General features: G+C 40.4%; 1 protein-coding gene, 1 long non-coding RNA gene and 1 other non-coding gene across 3 annotated transcripts in view; 2 read left to right on the forward strand and 1 right to left on the reverse strand.

The window, feature by feature from the left end:
* Positions 1 to 10,153, reverse strand: part of HAAO (3-hydroxyanthranilate 3,4-dioxygenase) — a 34,554-nt gene extending 24,401 nt beyond the window's left edge. Inside the window, exons 1-2 of the mRNA XM_050895039.1 lie at positions 10,074 to 10,153; positions 5,873 to 5,951 (exon numbers count right to left, since the gene is read on the reverse strand). Of these exons, the coding sequence (XP_050750996.1) occupies positions 5,873 to 5,951; positions 10,074 to 10,153 (159 nt within the window). The remainder of the gene's footprint in view (positions 1 to 5,872; positions 5,952 to 10,073) is intronic.
* LOC127015239 (uncharacterized) lies at positions 1,447 to 13,061 on the forward strand. Its single transcript, XR_007766307.1, has 3 exons — positions 1,447 to 1,555; positions 6,038 to 6,256; positions 12,477 to 13,061. It is a non-coding gene; the product is annotated as an uncharacterized LOC127015239 (long non-coding RNA).
* Positions 13,062 to 16,222: 3,161 nt separating this feature from the next.
* TRNAI-UAU (transfer RNA isoleucine (anticodon UAU)) lies at positions 16,223 to 16,316 on the forward strand. The gene is made up of 2 exons: positions 16,223 to 16,260; positions 16,281 to 16,316. It is a non-coding gene; the product is annotated as a tRNA-Ile (tRNA).
* The last annotated feature ends 365 nt before the right edge of the window (positions 16,317 to 16,681 follow it).

A 16,681-nucleotide genomic window follows, 5' to 3' on the forward strand; every position in this document is an offset into this window, starting at 1 on the left:
TGGGAGGAGAGCCTGGGTGTTGTCCAGACTTCAGTGGTGACTGATCTATTTGAGCACAGAAAAACAATTTTCTCCCTCTTTCATCACTAGGTTTTTCAGCCATCAGAAGTCTGGAAGGCAAACAGATGAGGAAGGTAGAGAAAACTATGTTGTGGGGTTTTTGTTTTTTTTTTTTTCCTCTGCTCATTTACATGTCATCTGTGAAACCTGAATACTAGCCAAAACTCATCCCAACAATTTTATGCAGCAAACTTACTTCTGAAGATACAATCTCTTTCTGATGCAAAAGGATCATCGCTCTTATTACTTTGTAATAGGAGATTTGTTTCTTATTAAAATACATTTATCTGGTGAAAGCTCTTTGAATAAAGAAGCGAAAAAGTTTCTCTTGCTTTGCTGTGACTCATGTTCTCAGTTTTATTTGGGAGATAAGCACCACAAAACTACCTACTGGAATGCTCACCTAGCCCCTCTTTCCCCTCTTTCTTGGGCATCTAGTATCCCTATACAATGCAAAGGGAAAATTGAGCTGCTAGGGAAGAGTTTCTCAAAAGCATGCTGACTAGAGAGCAGCATACGCTAGAAGAAGGGGTCAGGCTTCATTTAAGCAGGTAATTTGTCACAAACTGGAGCTAAGTCTTACTTGTGGTGTGTGTGTGAGGGGAAGAAAAAGAGAAATCAAAACTCAGGTTAGAAAACCCAGATGAGCTGTGGCAGATGTGACCTCAAATCTGTATCATGCTTCAGAGCAAGACGTTACTGTATCTCAATCAGACCGTGTAAATATGCAAGAAGAAGCTGAAGAGATTGGCCAAGATGATCAAAGGAGAGGGAATTTCTGTTCTGAGAGTCCTCTTTAGGACTGCAGTGTAAGGGCTCTGATCTGTGGGGCTGCATCAGTACTTAGGTGGCTCTATCCATAGGAAACAACCTAGATGCTGAGTGCAGAAACTTAGGGTAAACTACACACAGCACAATGAGAAGCAGGGCTTTTAAAACCAAGCTGAATATTGTGCCAATGCAAATGTGTTGCAGGTGGGAGATGAAAGGCTGATTTGAATTTCTCTGCATGGAACTGCACTGTTTTATGTAGACTCAACATCAGAATATAAATTGTTAAGAAATCAAAGTCAGCTAGTTGACATTCATTGTGTTTAAGTGGTGGACTGAAGTGGGTAAAGAGACAGAAGCCTAACTACTTTTGTGATTCTAGATTTAACTGTTAGTATATTTCACTTTCCCCCAAAGCAGCCCACATGATGCAGTAAATAAAATCTAAAATTCTTTTACTATAGCTAAGCTTTGTTATGATCGTGGTTTTTGTGTCATTAACTTCCTCCAAAATATACAGTCTCCTTCAGGTTTCACTTACCTTATTTCTTTGGAAGTTATATGATGAATTTATAAGATAAGAGTAGAAGTTTTTTTCCCTCCCTCAGGATTTGCCAGCAAGCAAAAATGCAGTAAATGCACCATGAAGTCTGTGAGCTGTGTAAGCGCCGAAACTCTTCTTGTCACAAATGCTACTGCATGATGAAAAGTTCAAGAGACAAAGGTATGTCAAGGACTGTTCCCTGGTACCCAGGATGCACCTGCTACCCCGTAGCCATGAGGGGTTGAGCATCATCTCAGGGCCACCACAGAAGCTTTCAGTGGTCTCATCAAGTTGACTACACAAGAATTGTAGTCACTGGACCATGTAATCCAAAGCTCTCTTGACAAGTGAGGTACACTGGAATAATGATTCACGTGAAAACCTCACAAAACTAGCTATATAGCACAAACACTTTCTTTTTAGTGCATATTAAGAAAGTTTTGTCTGTATAGCTATATAGGTGCATTCTCACAGCAGGTTTTTTGCCATGTTTCAACAGAAGATGTATTTCCCAAAGCAATTTAGTTTCATTTTGAGAACGAGTCTGATTAAAAGGCAGAGAATGTCCAAGTAGATATTTGTTGACTGTATCTCTGTTCTGATGGAGAAGGGAGCAAGGGGGAACTGAGCATTTACAAATAGGAAAAAGAATGAATATGACATAGTGGTAAAGTCAAGCCAAAGAATGTGAATGGTTTATCTCTTGTAAGGTGCAGCTTGATTTGGCTCCTTATAAAACCTGTCCAATGGAAAACAATATCTCAGGTATGAGGCAGTACTTCCGTGCAGAAGGATGGCAAATAAGTAGTGCACAGAAAATTAAGAAGGAAGTGAAGTAGTACAGAGAAATCTAAGAAGGAAGAAAATGTTGAATTACATATTTAGGAAACTCCTGCTTGTTGAGAGGAGGAAAAAAATTGTGCGAGACTAGCTGTCGTTTTAGCCTAAATGACTGTTCAGGGGAGAATCCTAAAAGGCTTTGAAGAGAGTCGGAATCAAGCCTCCATTTTTTTCTCATAATTAGCCAGTCAGAACTGATCTTCCCGACACACCTGCACGTTAACAGTGCCAGCAGAGAACAGCTCGGGAGCAGGAGGATGTGAACCCCTATCTCTGCATGTGAACCCCTTGCTGCTGTGAACTGCAGGCTGACAAGCGCAAGTTGTGCCACAGGACACACTATAAGCTGTGTGGTAACAGGCATAAAATAATGAGTGAACAGATATAAACAATCCTAAATTTCACTTTCTTTTCTAAACCAACACTTCTTTGCTATCAGAATAATACCGGTAGAATACCATCAGCTAAATTTGCATAAACGATTTGTGGGTTTTCACATTAATGATTTGGCCTGTTAACAGTATGCCTATATAGTTTATCTTTCAAATTATCACTCAGAACTATAAATGACCTTTTGCCTGCCAAAATAATGAGCTGAACATGGTTTTGAATTTTTTTTTTCATCTCAAGTCTAATTTAGGAATATGCCCTTTTACTAGGATACTCTCTGCCTCACAATTCTTCTCTAATGAAAAACATGGATCTAAATTAGATCACAGGAAGGTGCAAATGTGTCTGATAAAAAGCTGTGGTAAAATGCAACGTATGACTATATTGTACCTCCATAAAAGTGGACAAAATTGGCCCATATGTTAAACTGATATGTAACTGATAATGCTTGTGATGTGTATATTGCCAATTTTCCTATCTGATAGGAATTTTGTCTCCATTTTTAGTTGCTGAGTAATTGTGGGAAACTTGCTATGTAAATGAGGATGTATTGATACCTAAATGTCTAGTATCCAGTTGAATTAGCAATAATTTACTATACTGTTGCATACTGATATAAATTATGCCTTTATAGATATGGCTAACTTTTTATACTGTTGGAAAGTCATATAATGGGTTTAGGCTTATTAAAGGCAGGCCAAATTATTTTCAAACAAAGGAACATCTTGCAAAATAAAAAATATGAGATAAATTATATTAATCTAACTTTCATTTTAAGGAAAGGGGAGGAGGAGATAAATTCAAAAAAAATGAAGCAGCACAGGAATGGGTCGAGGACCAAGAATAATCCAGTATGAACTAGGAGATGCAGGGAGAGACAAGATCATAAAGAAAAGAAAAAAAATACAATATATTTAATATTGTAGTGCAAGCTATTGTACCAGTTAAACTTCAGCTCATTTTTGTATGTTCCTCTCTTAGTGTATAGCTCTAATGTATTCTTCAGAGCAAGAAAATAAATTAATTGCATAAAACCAAGCAGGTTAAGTTACAGAAATAATTATTTGGAATCATTACCTTCCATACGTACCTTCACGTACTTTCATTTTATGCTTTGTCAAACCTTGATGTCATTGACCTTGACAACAAAATTCACTCGCTCTTTTTTAATCTAACATATAATACTTAACAGTATACCATAACAGCAGCATACAGATTAGATACTCTTCTCAGTGCTTTCTGAGCAGTCATACTACAGATGCAATTGCTCCTTTCCCAGGGAAGTAATCATGTTGACAAAACCACATTTTGTTTTGCCCAGCTAAGCATCTCTGGAATTTCCTTGTAAATATATGATGGATGCTAAATTCTTCTGGTTAGCAACAATCACTTCACACGCGCTGCCCTGAGACCTGGCTTGCCTCCTTCCCAGCCCAAGCAACCTGATGGCATGGTCCCGGGTGTTGTCAGAGCTCCCCCTGCGCAGCTGATGAGAAGGGACATAATGGAGCATTGCCCTGGTTTCAGCTGGGATAGAGTTAATTTTCTTCTTGGTAGCTGGTACAGTGCTGTGTTTTGGATTTAGTGTGAGAATACTGTTGATAACACGCTGATGTTTTAGTTGTTGCTAAGTAGCGCTTATCTTCAGCCAAGGACTTTTCAGTTTCCCATGCTGTGCCAGCAAGCAGGTGTGCAAGAAGCTGGGAGGGAGCAGAGCCGGGGCAGCTGACCTGAACTAGCCAAAGGGGTATTCCATACCATAGAACATCATGCCCAGTACATAAACAGGGGGGAGTTGGCTGGGAGGGGCGGATCGCTGCTCGGGCATCAGCCAGCAGGTGGTGAGCAATTGCATTGTGCATCACTTGTCTTTTCTTGGGTTTTATTTCTCTCTTTTGTTATATTCTTTTTCATTACAATTATTATTATTATTATTAGTTAGTATTATATTTTACTTTAGTTATTAAACTGTTCTTATCTCAACCCACGAGTTTTACTTTTTTTTTCCCCGATCCTCCTCCCCATCCCACTGGGAGGGGCTGTGTGGTGCTTAGCTGCTGGCTGGGGTTAAACCACGACAAGCGTGTTGGGTAACCTGGTACGTGAGGGACGTGCCTGTGCCCACAGCCGCGGGTGGGCTGCGAGACCGTGGTGGCAATCCAAAGCAGACAGGGGTCAGACAGCGATAAGGTAGCATCTGCTCTTTCAGAGCGGTACGGTTATAATGACTACAAACACCTGCACAGTACAATCATAACAGAAAATTAATGAAGGCTGTTGTGAAATGGTTGGGTTGGTCTTGTAAGAAATGATTCAATGAGAAGTAAACACAAATTTTTGTTTCTTTTTAAAAGGATTTATTGAACTTGACTCATTTCTGCCTTGAACTATGTAGATGCTTAGGCTTGGGTTTCCAAAGGTACTTAAAATTAGGTGGCCAAATTTTATTGGAATTACGTGAAATTAAATTACTCTGCTGGGAAGCAAGGCAAATTGTCTCCCATCCTGAAATCCTTACTGCCAGGCCTCTAGTGTCCCCTTTCCCCTAGGGTTCCTTTGGAGCCAGTTGTGATACCTCTGACTCAGAGGAGTCCTCAGGCCAAGCAGGCAATTCCATGAAAAAGGCAGTAAACAAAGTAGGTGTAAATTGTTAAAATTTGGTAGGTTTCCACTCATTCTTCCTATAGTCTGCATTTGGCACAATGGCTACTCACAACTCAAAGCAGTGGGTCGGCTTTCTTTTGATACAGAAGATGTGCAGCGAAGGGGACTGATCTGAAAAATATTTAGAGACTCTATTCTTTAACCTTCCAAACCTGAATGAAAGCTGAAAATGCTGGTATTTTTCACAAAGTCCAGAAAAATATAATTTCAAGCCAATCAAAATATTTAATCTTGATTTTTGAATTTCAAAGTTACTTTTGAAAGTTAGATTGATCTCCTGCAACAAAATATCACTCTAAAAATATTGTTACCTTTCCAAAGTTTTGTTCCAAAATGTTGAAATGAGACATTTTGTCTCACTTCCTCTAGTTTCCTGTTGGAAATGAATTATAGCAAAATAGATCTGATCTCATGTGCTTGTTTCAAAGGAAATGCACAGATGGTGTATGGTTCTGGTGAATGATTCTGTTTAAGTCTTTGAATAGATCTAATAAATACAACATCACTGAGCCTGGCATTGCTAATCTGTAGCTTCAAAAGTAGCTGCATTTTAATCATTATAGATCAATTAAAGCAGCAAAATATAAACAGCCTATAGGTTACCTCTTCTCCTTCTTCAATATGATAATCCTTCCTTTCATTTGGCCCTCCAACAAACATCACATTTAATTGATGGCGATGCCTAGAAAAGAAAGTGACATTTTAAAGCTACCTCCACTCATGATGTTCTTTATTTCGTATAACTTTTTTTTAATTCTTTGAGGACAGTGAGTCAATGAAACAATGCTGAGTGACAAGGAACATCCAGAATGAGAACTCAAACAACCTCAGAGACATCTCTGTGCTCTGCTGCTGTCTTGCTGGGTGACCTGAGGCCAGCTACCTCCCTCCTGGAAAGAGCTTTGAACTGTAAAGATAAAGAATGCTACGTAAGAGACAGGAAAATGTCTTTTCAACCTGAGCTGATTACATCAGGATTCTGTAAAGGTAAAACATTTTTAAAGGTTAATAAAGGTAAAAACGTACTTTTTTTTCCCATTGGTAGAATTACCAGAGATACTGATGGTTGGAATTATCAGCTAACTTCTCTTCTATTTACACTGGTTTTGCTAAGGTGGAACAACATTACAATGGTTTCATTGTGGTTGTGGCTAATTCAGAAAAGGAGATTCAGGCCCTTTATCTTAACTCTGCCCCTTTTAAGAGCCCCAATGAGCACTTCTCTCAGCTGTCACAAAGGATATCACCCCAATTATCTATCAGTCCACTTACACTAATAAAGAGGTAAGGTAGCAGATTTTCATTTGCTAAAAAAACCTATAAATCAGGCCTGTTAGCTGTGATTCAAAATTTGTTCTTAAGCTCGTTTTGACATGTGAACTGAGGTGTGTTGACCTCTGCTTCTCAGTGAGGAGATTCTGGGCAATACTTGGGCTAACAGGAGATCCTAGTAACACAGAACCAGCAGAGCCACGCTTCCCTGCAACACGAGGAAGAACGATGTGCCTCTGTGTCAGCACCTCATAAGCCTTACTTGAGAGAAGCTATTCTGAATGGCTGAACATATATATTTGATCTGCTACCATTAACATGTTTACTTTGAAGAGTATTTAGATGAGAACGAACAACACAGGGACTAGTAAAGCAGAAATAACAAGTAACAGTGACAAATTAGTTGGTCGAATAAAAGTCTAAAGAATTAAATTAGATTACAATTCTTAAGTTGACTATTTTCACCATAGGAAGCTGTATACATTATAGCACTTGGCTTCATGCCCGTATCCTAAAATAAGGAACTGAAATCAGAACTGTTTGTATCATGCAGATTTAATATTTGCTTTCAAGAATGCACTCTAATACTTCTGCATTAATGAACACTTCTACTAAAGAAGGGCAGGAAGACCAAACAGTAACAACACAGCTAATGATTAATGAAATAAGTTAAAATCAACCCTGGAGACTAAAATAAGAGAAAGGCACTCTATGGGTATCTTGTAGCCTGCTGTTAAGATGAGTTGATTTTTTTTATAGAAACCCATACAGTTTTGTTATTAGTTCAATAATTAAAAGTGAAAATATTGCTCTAAAAATCATTGTTGCTTAACTTTTTGTTTGGCAAATCTACCATTAATTCTGTTACCATATGGATTTAGCTGGGTTTTACATAATAAACAGGCAACTATAAGTTAATCATTCCTATAGTTAACAATTACATCAAAAATTCCATCAAAAAATTCCAGCTATGAAATACAAGCAGGAACTCCAATAGGTTTGTTTGTCTATATTGCTAAATAAAGTTGTCTGGTTAATATAGTGGCATTAAGTTAAGAAGAAAAATCATGAGGAAGGAAAGTATTTTCAGTTAAGACTGCCAAAATGCAGTTAGAGTATCATAAAGGTTTCAGGGGTGTGAAAATTACTTGATTGCACTACTTTTAGAATGAGGTGCTAATCAATGGTCTATTAAGTTTTATATACTTTTATATTTCTCTTCTTAACCACATAAAGAAAATGGTACCAGCAGGCAACCTTTTAAAAACATCTCAAGACCATGAAGAATCAGATAGTCCATGACCACAGTTAGGTCTCCTTATGGTAAGTATCACACTCTGAACTAGAAGAAGAGCTTTAAAAGTGCCGTAGCTACCCTGTAAAAATCAGCTATGTCAAGGATTCTGATTTTGCACTAATTGCTCATTATTGAGGTTAAAAAACATTTAAACTTGCAAGATAGTGTCATTAAAATACATCTAATTAAATTGCAGCTCTTACATTGTATCCTTTTCTTCACTCTGGTAAGACTCTAAACAGGTGGTGATTCAGGAATTGAGGTTTTGTTTTGAAATCCCAAACAGGTATTTAAAACTTTTGATCCTCTCAAGTGTCTGGAACACATCTGAATAAAAGCTTGAAAGCCATAATAAATTTAGATGCCAAAAGTCCTACTGATTTGATGTAAGACCTAGATTTTAACCGTTAATTCTCTCTTGAAACATAGGATCATAAGTTACTTAAACGTTTTGAGGTGGTTGCATTCCAGTGATGTAGAAGGCAGTGAGAAGATTGCTTTATACATCTCTACTCAGCACATAAAGGATCAAGCCTTTGAAAAAATGTTGGAAATCTATTAGTCACTTCTTGGAAAATTGCCTAAAACCTTTTTGGACAATCCTGAAAACATTTAGGTAGCACCAGGAGCAGGTGGTGAGAGACTCAGAATCTGTATAGTAGATGGCTTTCCTCTCCTTCATAGGCTGAAGCTATGTTGGAAAAATGGATTTATTTTTTTTTAACATCTATGCAATTTTTATCACAAAAAATGTTCCTTGTTTCACTGTGGCTTCTTGCAGTGTTTATGGGGAAGACCTCTGATAGATGTCACGTTCCAGAGTTACTTCAGGATTACACAGAACTGCTGGCAGGCGGTACAGAACAGTGCAGTAATAACAAAAAGGTTCATTTTACTGATGAGGAAAGAAAACCATGAATATTCCATATATGTAAAATACTAAAATTTTACCACCATCATTGGTAAGCGTTAGAAATGGATATGCTTTACAAAATCCTTCCTAAATCTATTTTGAAAATGAAAGAAATGAAAACACTCATAAGGAGAAGACACTTTCCTCATTCTCTCCCACTGTGAAACTATTGTAGTGATTCAAGTTTCATAATTTCTCAGTTAAACACACAACTGTAGTTTCAACACAGACATGTCAGTAAGGATGTGCCCTTTACCTTATCTTTGTCTTGCAACCATTGCTTTGAAAAGTAACCCTTGCACCTGTGAATGGAAATTAATACCACTGCTACAGTACTGCCCGTTCAGCTTTTGATTAGAGGTAGCACTTCAGGGTAGGGCAAGAGGCATGTTCTTTGATGCTTTTTTTAATGATTAAAATTGTAAAGCAAGATTTTTTTTTTAAATTAAAAGCAAGAAAAATGCTTTTTATTTTTGTTATAAAACCTGGGTTTATATTACTCTTTAGAGAGAATCCTTTCTTATGAAAGTCTTCTGTATATAGAGTTTTAGACAAAATATATTGTCCTCAACTTCAGTGACAAAAGAAATCCTTGCTAATATTGTGACTAGAAGGTGCCACACATTGGACTATTTACACTGGAATCTGTTCACGAGCTTTGACACTGAGAATAGGCATGCTGTACAACTGCATAATGCCCACACTTTTTTCTTATATTAGCTGTCTCATTCAGAATATGGTTCATAGCTTTAAGCTGCCTCTTCAGCCTCCCTGCCCTGCCTTGAGAGCTCTGGAAATGCCCTGGAAACCTGCTCCTCCAGTGCCCCTGCCCTTCCTTTCTTCTTATCTTTCAGTGATAGGTCCCACTGGTTTTGATTTCTCCTGCAGCTTTGGCTGCTCTGCCATGTTGGAATGACTCTCAGTAGCTCTAGCAGCTGCTTCAGGTTGTAATTCAGTAGCACTAATCTGTTAGCTAAATCTTATCATTTGTGGATGTGATGCCATCTCCTCTGATTTCTATAGTTTATTGTCACAGGGCCTGACACAAATTCCCTTAACTCAGTCTAACTGCCTACAAGAGACTTTGAGTTGAGGCAAATATCTTCTATTCAAGTTGATCTTTACAGCTTCTGCGGAGTTACTGCAAAACAGATTTCAGTCACTTTCTGTTCTTCAAAACAGCACTCTGACTGCAGTCTGAGAGTAACTACAGTTCCTTACTAATCTTTACCATGTATGCATTTTAGCAGCTTCCTCTTATAGCTAGGAATATATATGTATCTAAGAACTGGGTAAAAAAAAATAAATCTTCATTTACTTACATAAGTTTATTGCACACAGGTGGCAAAAAGGCAGTTTTGTTTTCTTCTATCCATTTTCTTACATTTACAAGAAACTCCATGGTCCACCAGCTATGAAACTTTTGACGGAGATATTAGAGTTTGCAGAGTGCTCTTTCTGTGAGCAAACTGCACGTGATTCCATCCCCAGAGCTCAGGGGATTGGTTGGTAGAAGAGGTGTCTTCAGGCTTCAGTGTCAAAGGGGACATGTCCATCAGCCAAAGGTTACTTTGTAAAGAGTACTAATGCTCCAGCAGCTTAGCTAATAATTGACTAGTGTTTTTAAAATACATATTTTCATCAGAGACTGATTCTGCCCACAGGAGGTTTCTTAATTATCTTTACTGCATCGACTGGAGTGTGTATCCTCCCTCTCTACAAAAATTGCCTTGTTACATAGACAAACTGAGAGTTAGGAAAATGGGCAAGACTTGAGCATCCACATCCTTCAAGTCTAACACAGAAACAGGTTTCAAAGCTAAATGCAAGTTGAGAGCAGTTGCTCAAAGTTTAGTTATATATAATATATAAAAAGTATTTTTATACATGCATAATTATATATAGGTATTTCAGGCTTGATAACAGATCCCCATTTCCTTTTCACCACCTCCCCTCAACCTTCTTAGGCTGAATGTTTGGGGGTGTGTGTTTGAAAATATGGGGATCTTCTTCTGCCAAATAACAAAAATAAAGATGTCTCTTGCATTTGTAAGACCAAAAGCAGCTGTCCATAAACGCTCATTTTAATTTGATCCACTCTTTGCCAATGTTGTAGCAGGGTTTGTTGGAGAGCTGAACCTGGTTCTGTGATGCCCTTTGGGAAAGTGCAGCATATTGTCATCAAATTATCAGGCAAACAAGAAACTGAGAACTACCAGGCATTCCAGATCTGTATTAGTCTTTATTCCCTCGCTAGTTTCTGTTCAATGTCTACATATTTCCTACAGGATTGCTCGCTCTTTTCCCCGCCACCCCCATTTTTTAAGAAGCAAATGTATAAACATTTATTTTCAGACTTGGAATACATGAAATGGGTGGTAAACAAAAAACCCCAAGACATTACAAGATTTTAGCACTTTTCAGTTGCTCTTGACATAGCTTAGTCTTCTGATTATATCTACACCGTGCTTAGTGGGTGAACGCGTATGGGTATAAGGTTATAATATCATTTGTTTAAGAATGAGCGGTACATCCTCCATGGCTTGTGCATACGAGCAGTGCAGCTGCTGGACTGAACAGTCAGCATGCTGGAACAGCACAAATTTGGGAGTTCTTTACCTTATACCATTATAATTTTCCAATGGAAAAAAGCAATGGAGTGTGAGTTTTAACTAATAGCAACGCTCTTATTCCAGTACGTGTAAGGGTGATTCTGTTTTACGTTCATATCTATCACTTCTTTGCAGTTTAGTTTAAACTAATTACATAATTGATCAAAAAAAAAATCAATTTATTTTGGGATAAAAAGATCCACATATGGCTTACAGTTCCACTATATTAGTACAATCACAATGGGACTGGCAATAATTTCCTCTGAAATAAGCCCAAGGGAATTACTATTTCACTCAGTTATAAAAAAAACCCCCACATTATTTATTTGGCACACAAAATCTCTACCATCAGGATGGCTGTGGTGAGACAACAGTGCATAGTGAAGTCATTAGGCCTGTTTTTGGACCTACAGACATGGAACATCTCAGTGCTTTTTGTACTGTAGGCTACTGGCACACTATTTAGCTGTGAAGGAAAGAGATCTTCTATTTAAAATGCACTTTCACTTAGGGGATTGTGACCCAGCCTTGCGGGACCAGGAGAACTGAAGATACTCTATTTTAATGACCACGGTTTTGTAAAGCTCTACCTCATCATTAGTAACATGTATTGCAGAGCAGGACTCCATTTGTTGGGCATGAAAACCAAGAGATTGTACAAAGCCACAGCAGGAAAAAACACAGATCCTGGAATTGATATAGCCAAGCCGTGTTCACCACAATATTAATGTGCCAGTTTTAACTGCAGGGCTATTGTCTGCAACCCCTACTCTAATCCCTAGTCTCTACTTTTTTTCCACTAGGCAGAATACAAGGTACTATTACCCGCAGAGAAAACTATCTGTTGCAGGCTGATAAATCCATTGCAGCCAGAGTGAGGTATGAAAACCCAATAGGTAGACCTACTCAGGGAGGAAACAAATGAAGGTCACTTATAAAATTCACCACTAGTATGAAGCTGAGGTTGTTATCACAGGGTAGCATTTTCTGCAACCTTCTGAAATCAACAGGTTTCGAAAAATGCAGTTAATGGCCTCTCCATGTGTGTAACAGGTATAAGAGAACGTTGCTTTTGCCTTTTTTTTTTTTTTTTTTTTTTTTTTGTTTGAGGAGCGCTAAGAAATGGTCTGCACGGCCTGGAAGTACTGAGCTATGAAACTCAATTTCTGTGAAGTGTATGGGAGAGGCAAAGGAAAGAGCCAGCGTTACAGTCTGTGTGAGACTCAAGTAAATACGTACACCTCGTGACCTGACTGGGGCCTGGATTTTTCTTGCTAGTCTACTTCGCAATGTATGCAAAGGTAAGGACTCGATTTGTCAGCTTTTGCTGCCAGAGAAGCACAAGACTACTGAGGCACAAAACTGCTACACAAAACCAACCCATCTTTTGCATTGAGGGTGCAGGAAAAAAGTGGTAGTAGAAAAAACTAGTTTAGGACAGCACCTACTCTGTTTTTCTACCTTCCTCAACCACCAGACCTATCAGAGACTTAAATGTACTAGCTGGTGTCCAGCAAGCAGGATATGTTAACAAAAAGCACATAAGCTAAATAGTGTTTCTCATTAGAGGAGGTATTCAAGTTCGTTGGCCAGGATTTTTATCTGTATTAAAGTGATATTTGGTCATTTTTCCATTACTCCCTATATTAATTTTTTTTCACCTAAAGAACTGATGATAAAGACCTAGAATTATTTAGAGCGCCTGGGAAGGGGAGAGGCCAGCAAGCACGGATGCTGCCTGCTCCACTCTGCCCATTCTACTCTTGAAAGGAAACAGCATTGTGAAAATTGTCTCTTAAGCCTTGCTTTTTTCATGTTTAGTGCTAAGAAGTATTCTGAAAAATCTTCACCAGGGGAGGTTTGCATTCACCAGCAATTTGAGGACAAAATCCTTTTAGTATCATTTCCACTTTGCCTTTCTGTCCCTGTGCAATACAGAGACTGATTTATCTACATCGGTGTTAAAATAATGGCGCTATACTGAAGTGATAATCTGGAGATTCTGCAAGCAGCAGGAAGCGAGTAACTTTCTGTGGCATTAGGACAGCTTTAACTTCTGCTTTTTATCTTTTTTTTTTTAATGTTGTGAAGAAATGGAAAAAGGAAGACCTAGATATGACTCAATAATCCATTTCACCTGGTTGAACACCCTTCCTATTTTTGGTCAATTCTGTGCTTTTTCTGTTTGTTCCTTGAGAACAAATACAAATGAAGTACTTTTTTTAAAAAATGAAAAACTATTTATGTTAAAAAACCCCTATATAGTTGCTGAAAACAAAAGTTCAAATCAGTAACAAACCTACTACTTGAATCCAAGTCCAGTTATGTTCCCACAAACTAATTCACATGGCCAAATTTCACTGCTATATTCATAAACATACTATCAAGGGCCTCAGTCTCTGTGAGGACAAACATAAGAAGCAAGTGAATCGCTTAGCACAATAGAAGAGTTAAAGATCCCACAAAACCTACTAGAACCTTCACTGTTATCACTTACTTTTATGGGAAGGCTGATTAAAATACAACAAGCAGTGATTATCATCTATATAAACACCAAAATGAGACTCACTGAGTCCTCCCTGTTGCCTGAGTCTAAGGTTAAATCTGCAATAAAGAGCTTGTCTGTATGTTCATAGCTTCAGCTTTGATTCTTCCTCACATTCTTGTATTTGCCAAAAAAGCACTTGTTTGGATGAAATTATGTTCACAGCAATCTTTGTGTGGTATGGAATATTTTATTTTCTAGTGTAATGATGCACTGCTAAGGGTAATGAAGGCAGCTGCTGTTTTCTGGTATGCCAGCTAAGCCCATATGATGATGGAAAATCTCTCTAAGAAATGAACTGTCAGCTTTCTCTTTTTCTCCATGCCAGCCACCTTCATCAATGGTCAGATACAGCAATTGCATGTTACTTCACCTGTCAATGGTGTATACCACTGAAACATACTCTAAGTAATGCCTACAGTAATAGTACCAACAGCAGAACAACTTTCTTGACAAGTGAGAAGCACCTTGTCTCCATTCAAAACAGTCTCAAAAGGTTTCAGCTCATTTATGGATCAGAGGTGGGGGGAGGAGGTAATGAAGTCACACATAACTGCCGCTCAATCTGCCAAAAATAGTTGGGAGATCAGTGCTATTTACTTAAAACTGGCTGAGTGCCTGTCACCTGCTGCCGGGCCACCAACAGTTCATTTTTAGAGGCCATGGAAATCCAAGCCCTCTGTAGCACTCTCTGCAACCATCCACCCTGTAACGCAATGCCCAGAGCTTGCTGCTTTGCCCATAGTCAAGTTGCTATAGAAAGGAAAATGCTTTCTAGTTAGTACTTATGTCAGTAACCTAACAGAGCCGTCTAGGAAAGTAAATATGGTGACAATGCCTAACCGTGGGTGGAAAAAAAAGAGAGTATGTCTCTGTCTCAACTGTGTAACAGTGTTGGAGCATTGCTTGGGTTTAAATATCTGCTGATGCTAATTAAGTTTACCATCTTCCTGCCAAATAAAGATAAGACAGATCTGACTGCAGAATAAATCCATGTTACCGGTATACTTGAACCATAAACATGTGCATAAGGCTGCGTGTTTTCTTCTAGTAACTGTTTCTAAGCATCTAATATATCATATATACACTGTGTTGTTTCTATGTGTAAGTAATGTTAGCCTTTTAGATCTATTATCAGAGCACCTGACGCCATCCTTGAATTTTAGGAAACAGTAAGACAAAAACTTCAGGTATTGAAACGAGCAGTTTAGACTCTGTATATGTGACGTCTTTATATTACAGATGCTCTGTACTTAGTAAAGTACTTGTACTACAGTAAAGTAACATGAAGTCAGTCCAGAGGTAAAGTAAGCTAAGCCCTCAATAAATTATCCATATGGAATAAACCCCAATATTTTTGGTTATTTCTATTAACTATTATTCAAAAATAATTTTATATGATTCCTTTTAACCTCTACTACTTGTTTTGAAAGGGCCGGGCATCCCTTGTGTCACACACAATGGCGGTGGAGTAGCAAGTAGACTGCAAAGCCCTAGGGTGTGCAGCTAGTGATACTAGAGAGAGAGTAATTTAATTTACTGGCGGTAACTAGCTGCTTTTCTCTCTGGCTTGGACCTGAGCATGACAGACGGGTGCGTTATTTCCCCACCGATGTGAATTAGCGTGCGGATGAACTTCGTTGACCTAGCGGCTAATGCCTTTTACCAAAGGCCGTCAGCAGGTTCGGTCCCGCCGGGGCCTGTCTGCCTCGTCTCCACAGTACGGAACTGCGGGGGCCGCTTCAGCCGGCAGCAATTGCCTGGGGGTGGAAGGGGGGGGGTGAGCGGCACAGGTCGCTCCCACTGCCCGCCCGTCACCTGCAGCGGCCCCGGCTCCCCGCCGCAGGTGGCCGGAGCCCGCGTAGGGAGAGGCGCGGAGCCGAGCCGGCCGCGGGCCGCGCTCCCTGCCCCGCCCCGTGCCGCAGGCCCCGCCCGCGCGGCGGAGGGGGCCGAGTTCTCCCCGCCGCCGCCGCCGCCGCCTCGGGCGCCGCGCCGCCCGCCATCCTTCCGCCCGCCCGGCGGGGAGGCAGGGGGCGGGCGGGCTTTGTCGCGGGCACCGCAGCCTCTCTCCTTCCTCCCGTGCTGGGGCGGGGGGGCGCCGCCTTCCCCGAGGGGCGCAGCGTCCACCAGCTCCCTTCTCTTTTCCCCGCGCCGCTGTTAACGGCCGTTAACGGCGAGAGCGCGGCCCAGGCAGAGAACCGGGGCGGCGCAGGGCCGCTGCCCAGCGCGGGGCGCAGGCGGGCGTCCCGCTGCCCTTCCCCCGCCGGGGCCGGGCGAGCCCTTGATAAACCGTTCGGGAGGAGTTGGTGTCAGGGCTCCAGTGGCGCAATCGGTTAGCGCGCGGTACTTATACAGCAGTACAGAGCCGAGCAATGCCGAGGTTGTGAGTTCGAGCCTCACCTGGAGCACACAGCTTTTTGGGAGGGAAAACGGGCTTTTTTGGGGCTGGGCCGCGCGCTCCGGAGGAAGAAAGGAAGAAAGAAAGAAGTTCGCGGAGAAATTATGCAGGCGTGGCGGCAGCGTTGGGCCCGCACGCGTGCAGCCTGCCGCGCCCACAGGCCTACTGCCTGCAGGGCCGCGCTGCTGTGGGTTTTTGGTGTGCTGGAGCGGCGGGGCGCACATTGCTGTGAAAAGTGGCTGGTGGTGGTCACACAAGTATGGGCAGGGAGTGCTTGTGGGGGGCTGTTTGTTGCCGAAGTTGGCATGTATACGTTTGGTTATAGGGATACGTGCTTGCAAATCAACGTGGGTTTGGTGTGTTCAGAGCAGCTTG

Source organism: Gymnogyps californianus, chromosome 3, assembly GCF_018139145.2.
Source record: "Gymnogyps californianus isolate 813 chromosome 3, ASM1813914v2, whole genome shotgun sequence".
In the NCBI taxonomy this organism is placed as follows: Eukaryota; Metazoa; Chordata; class Aves; order Accipitriformes; family Cathartidae; genus Gymnogyps; species Gymnogyps californianus.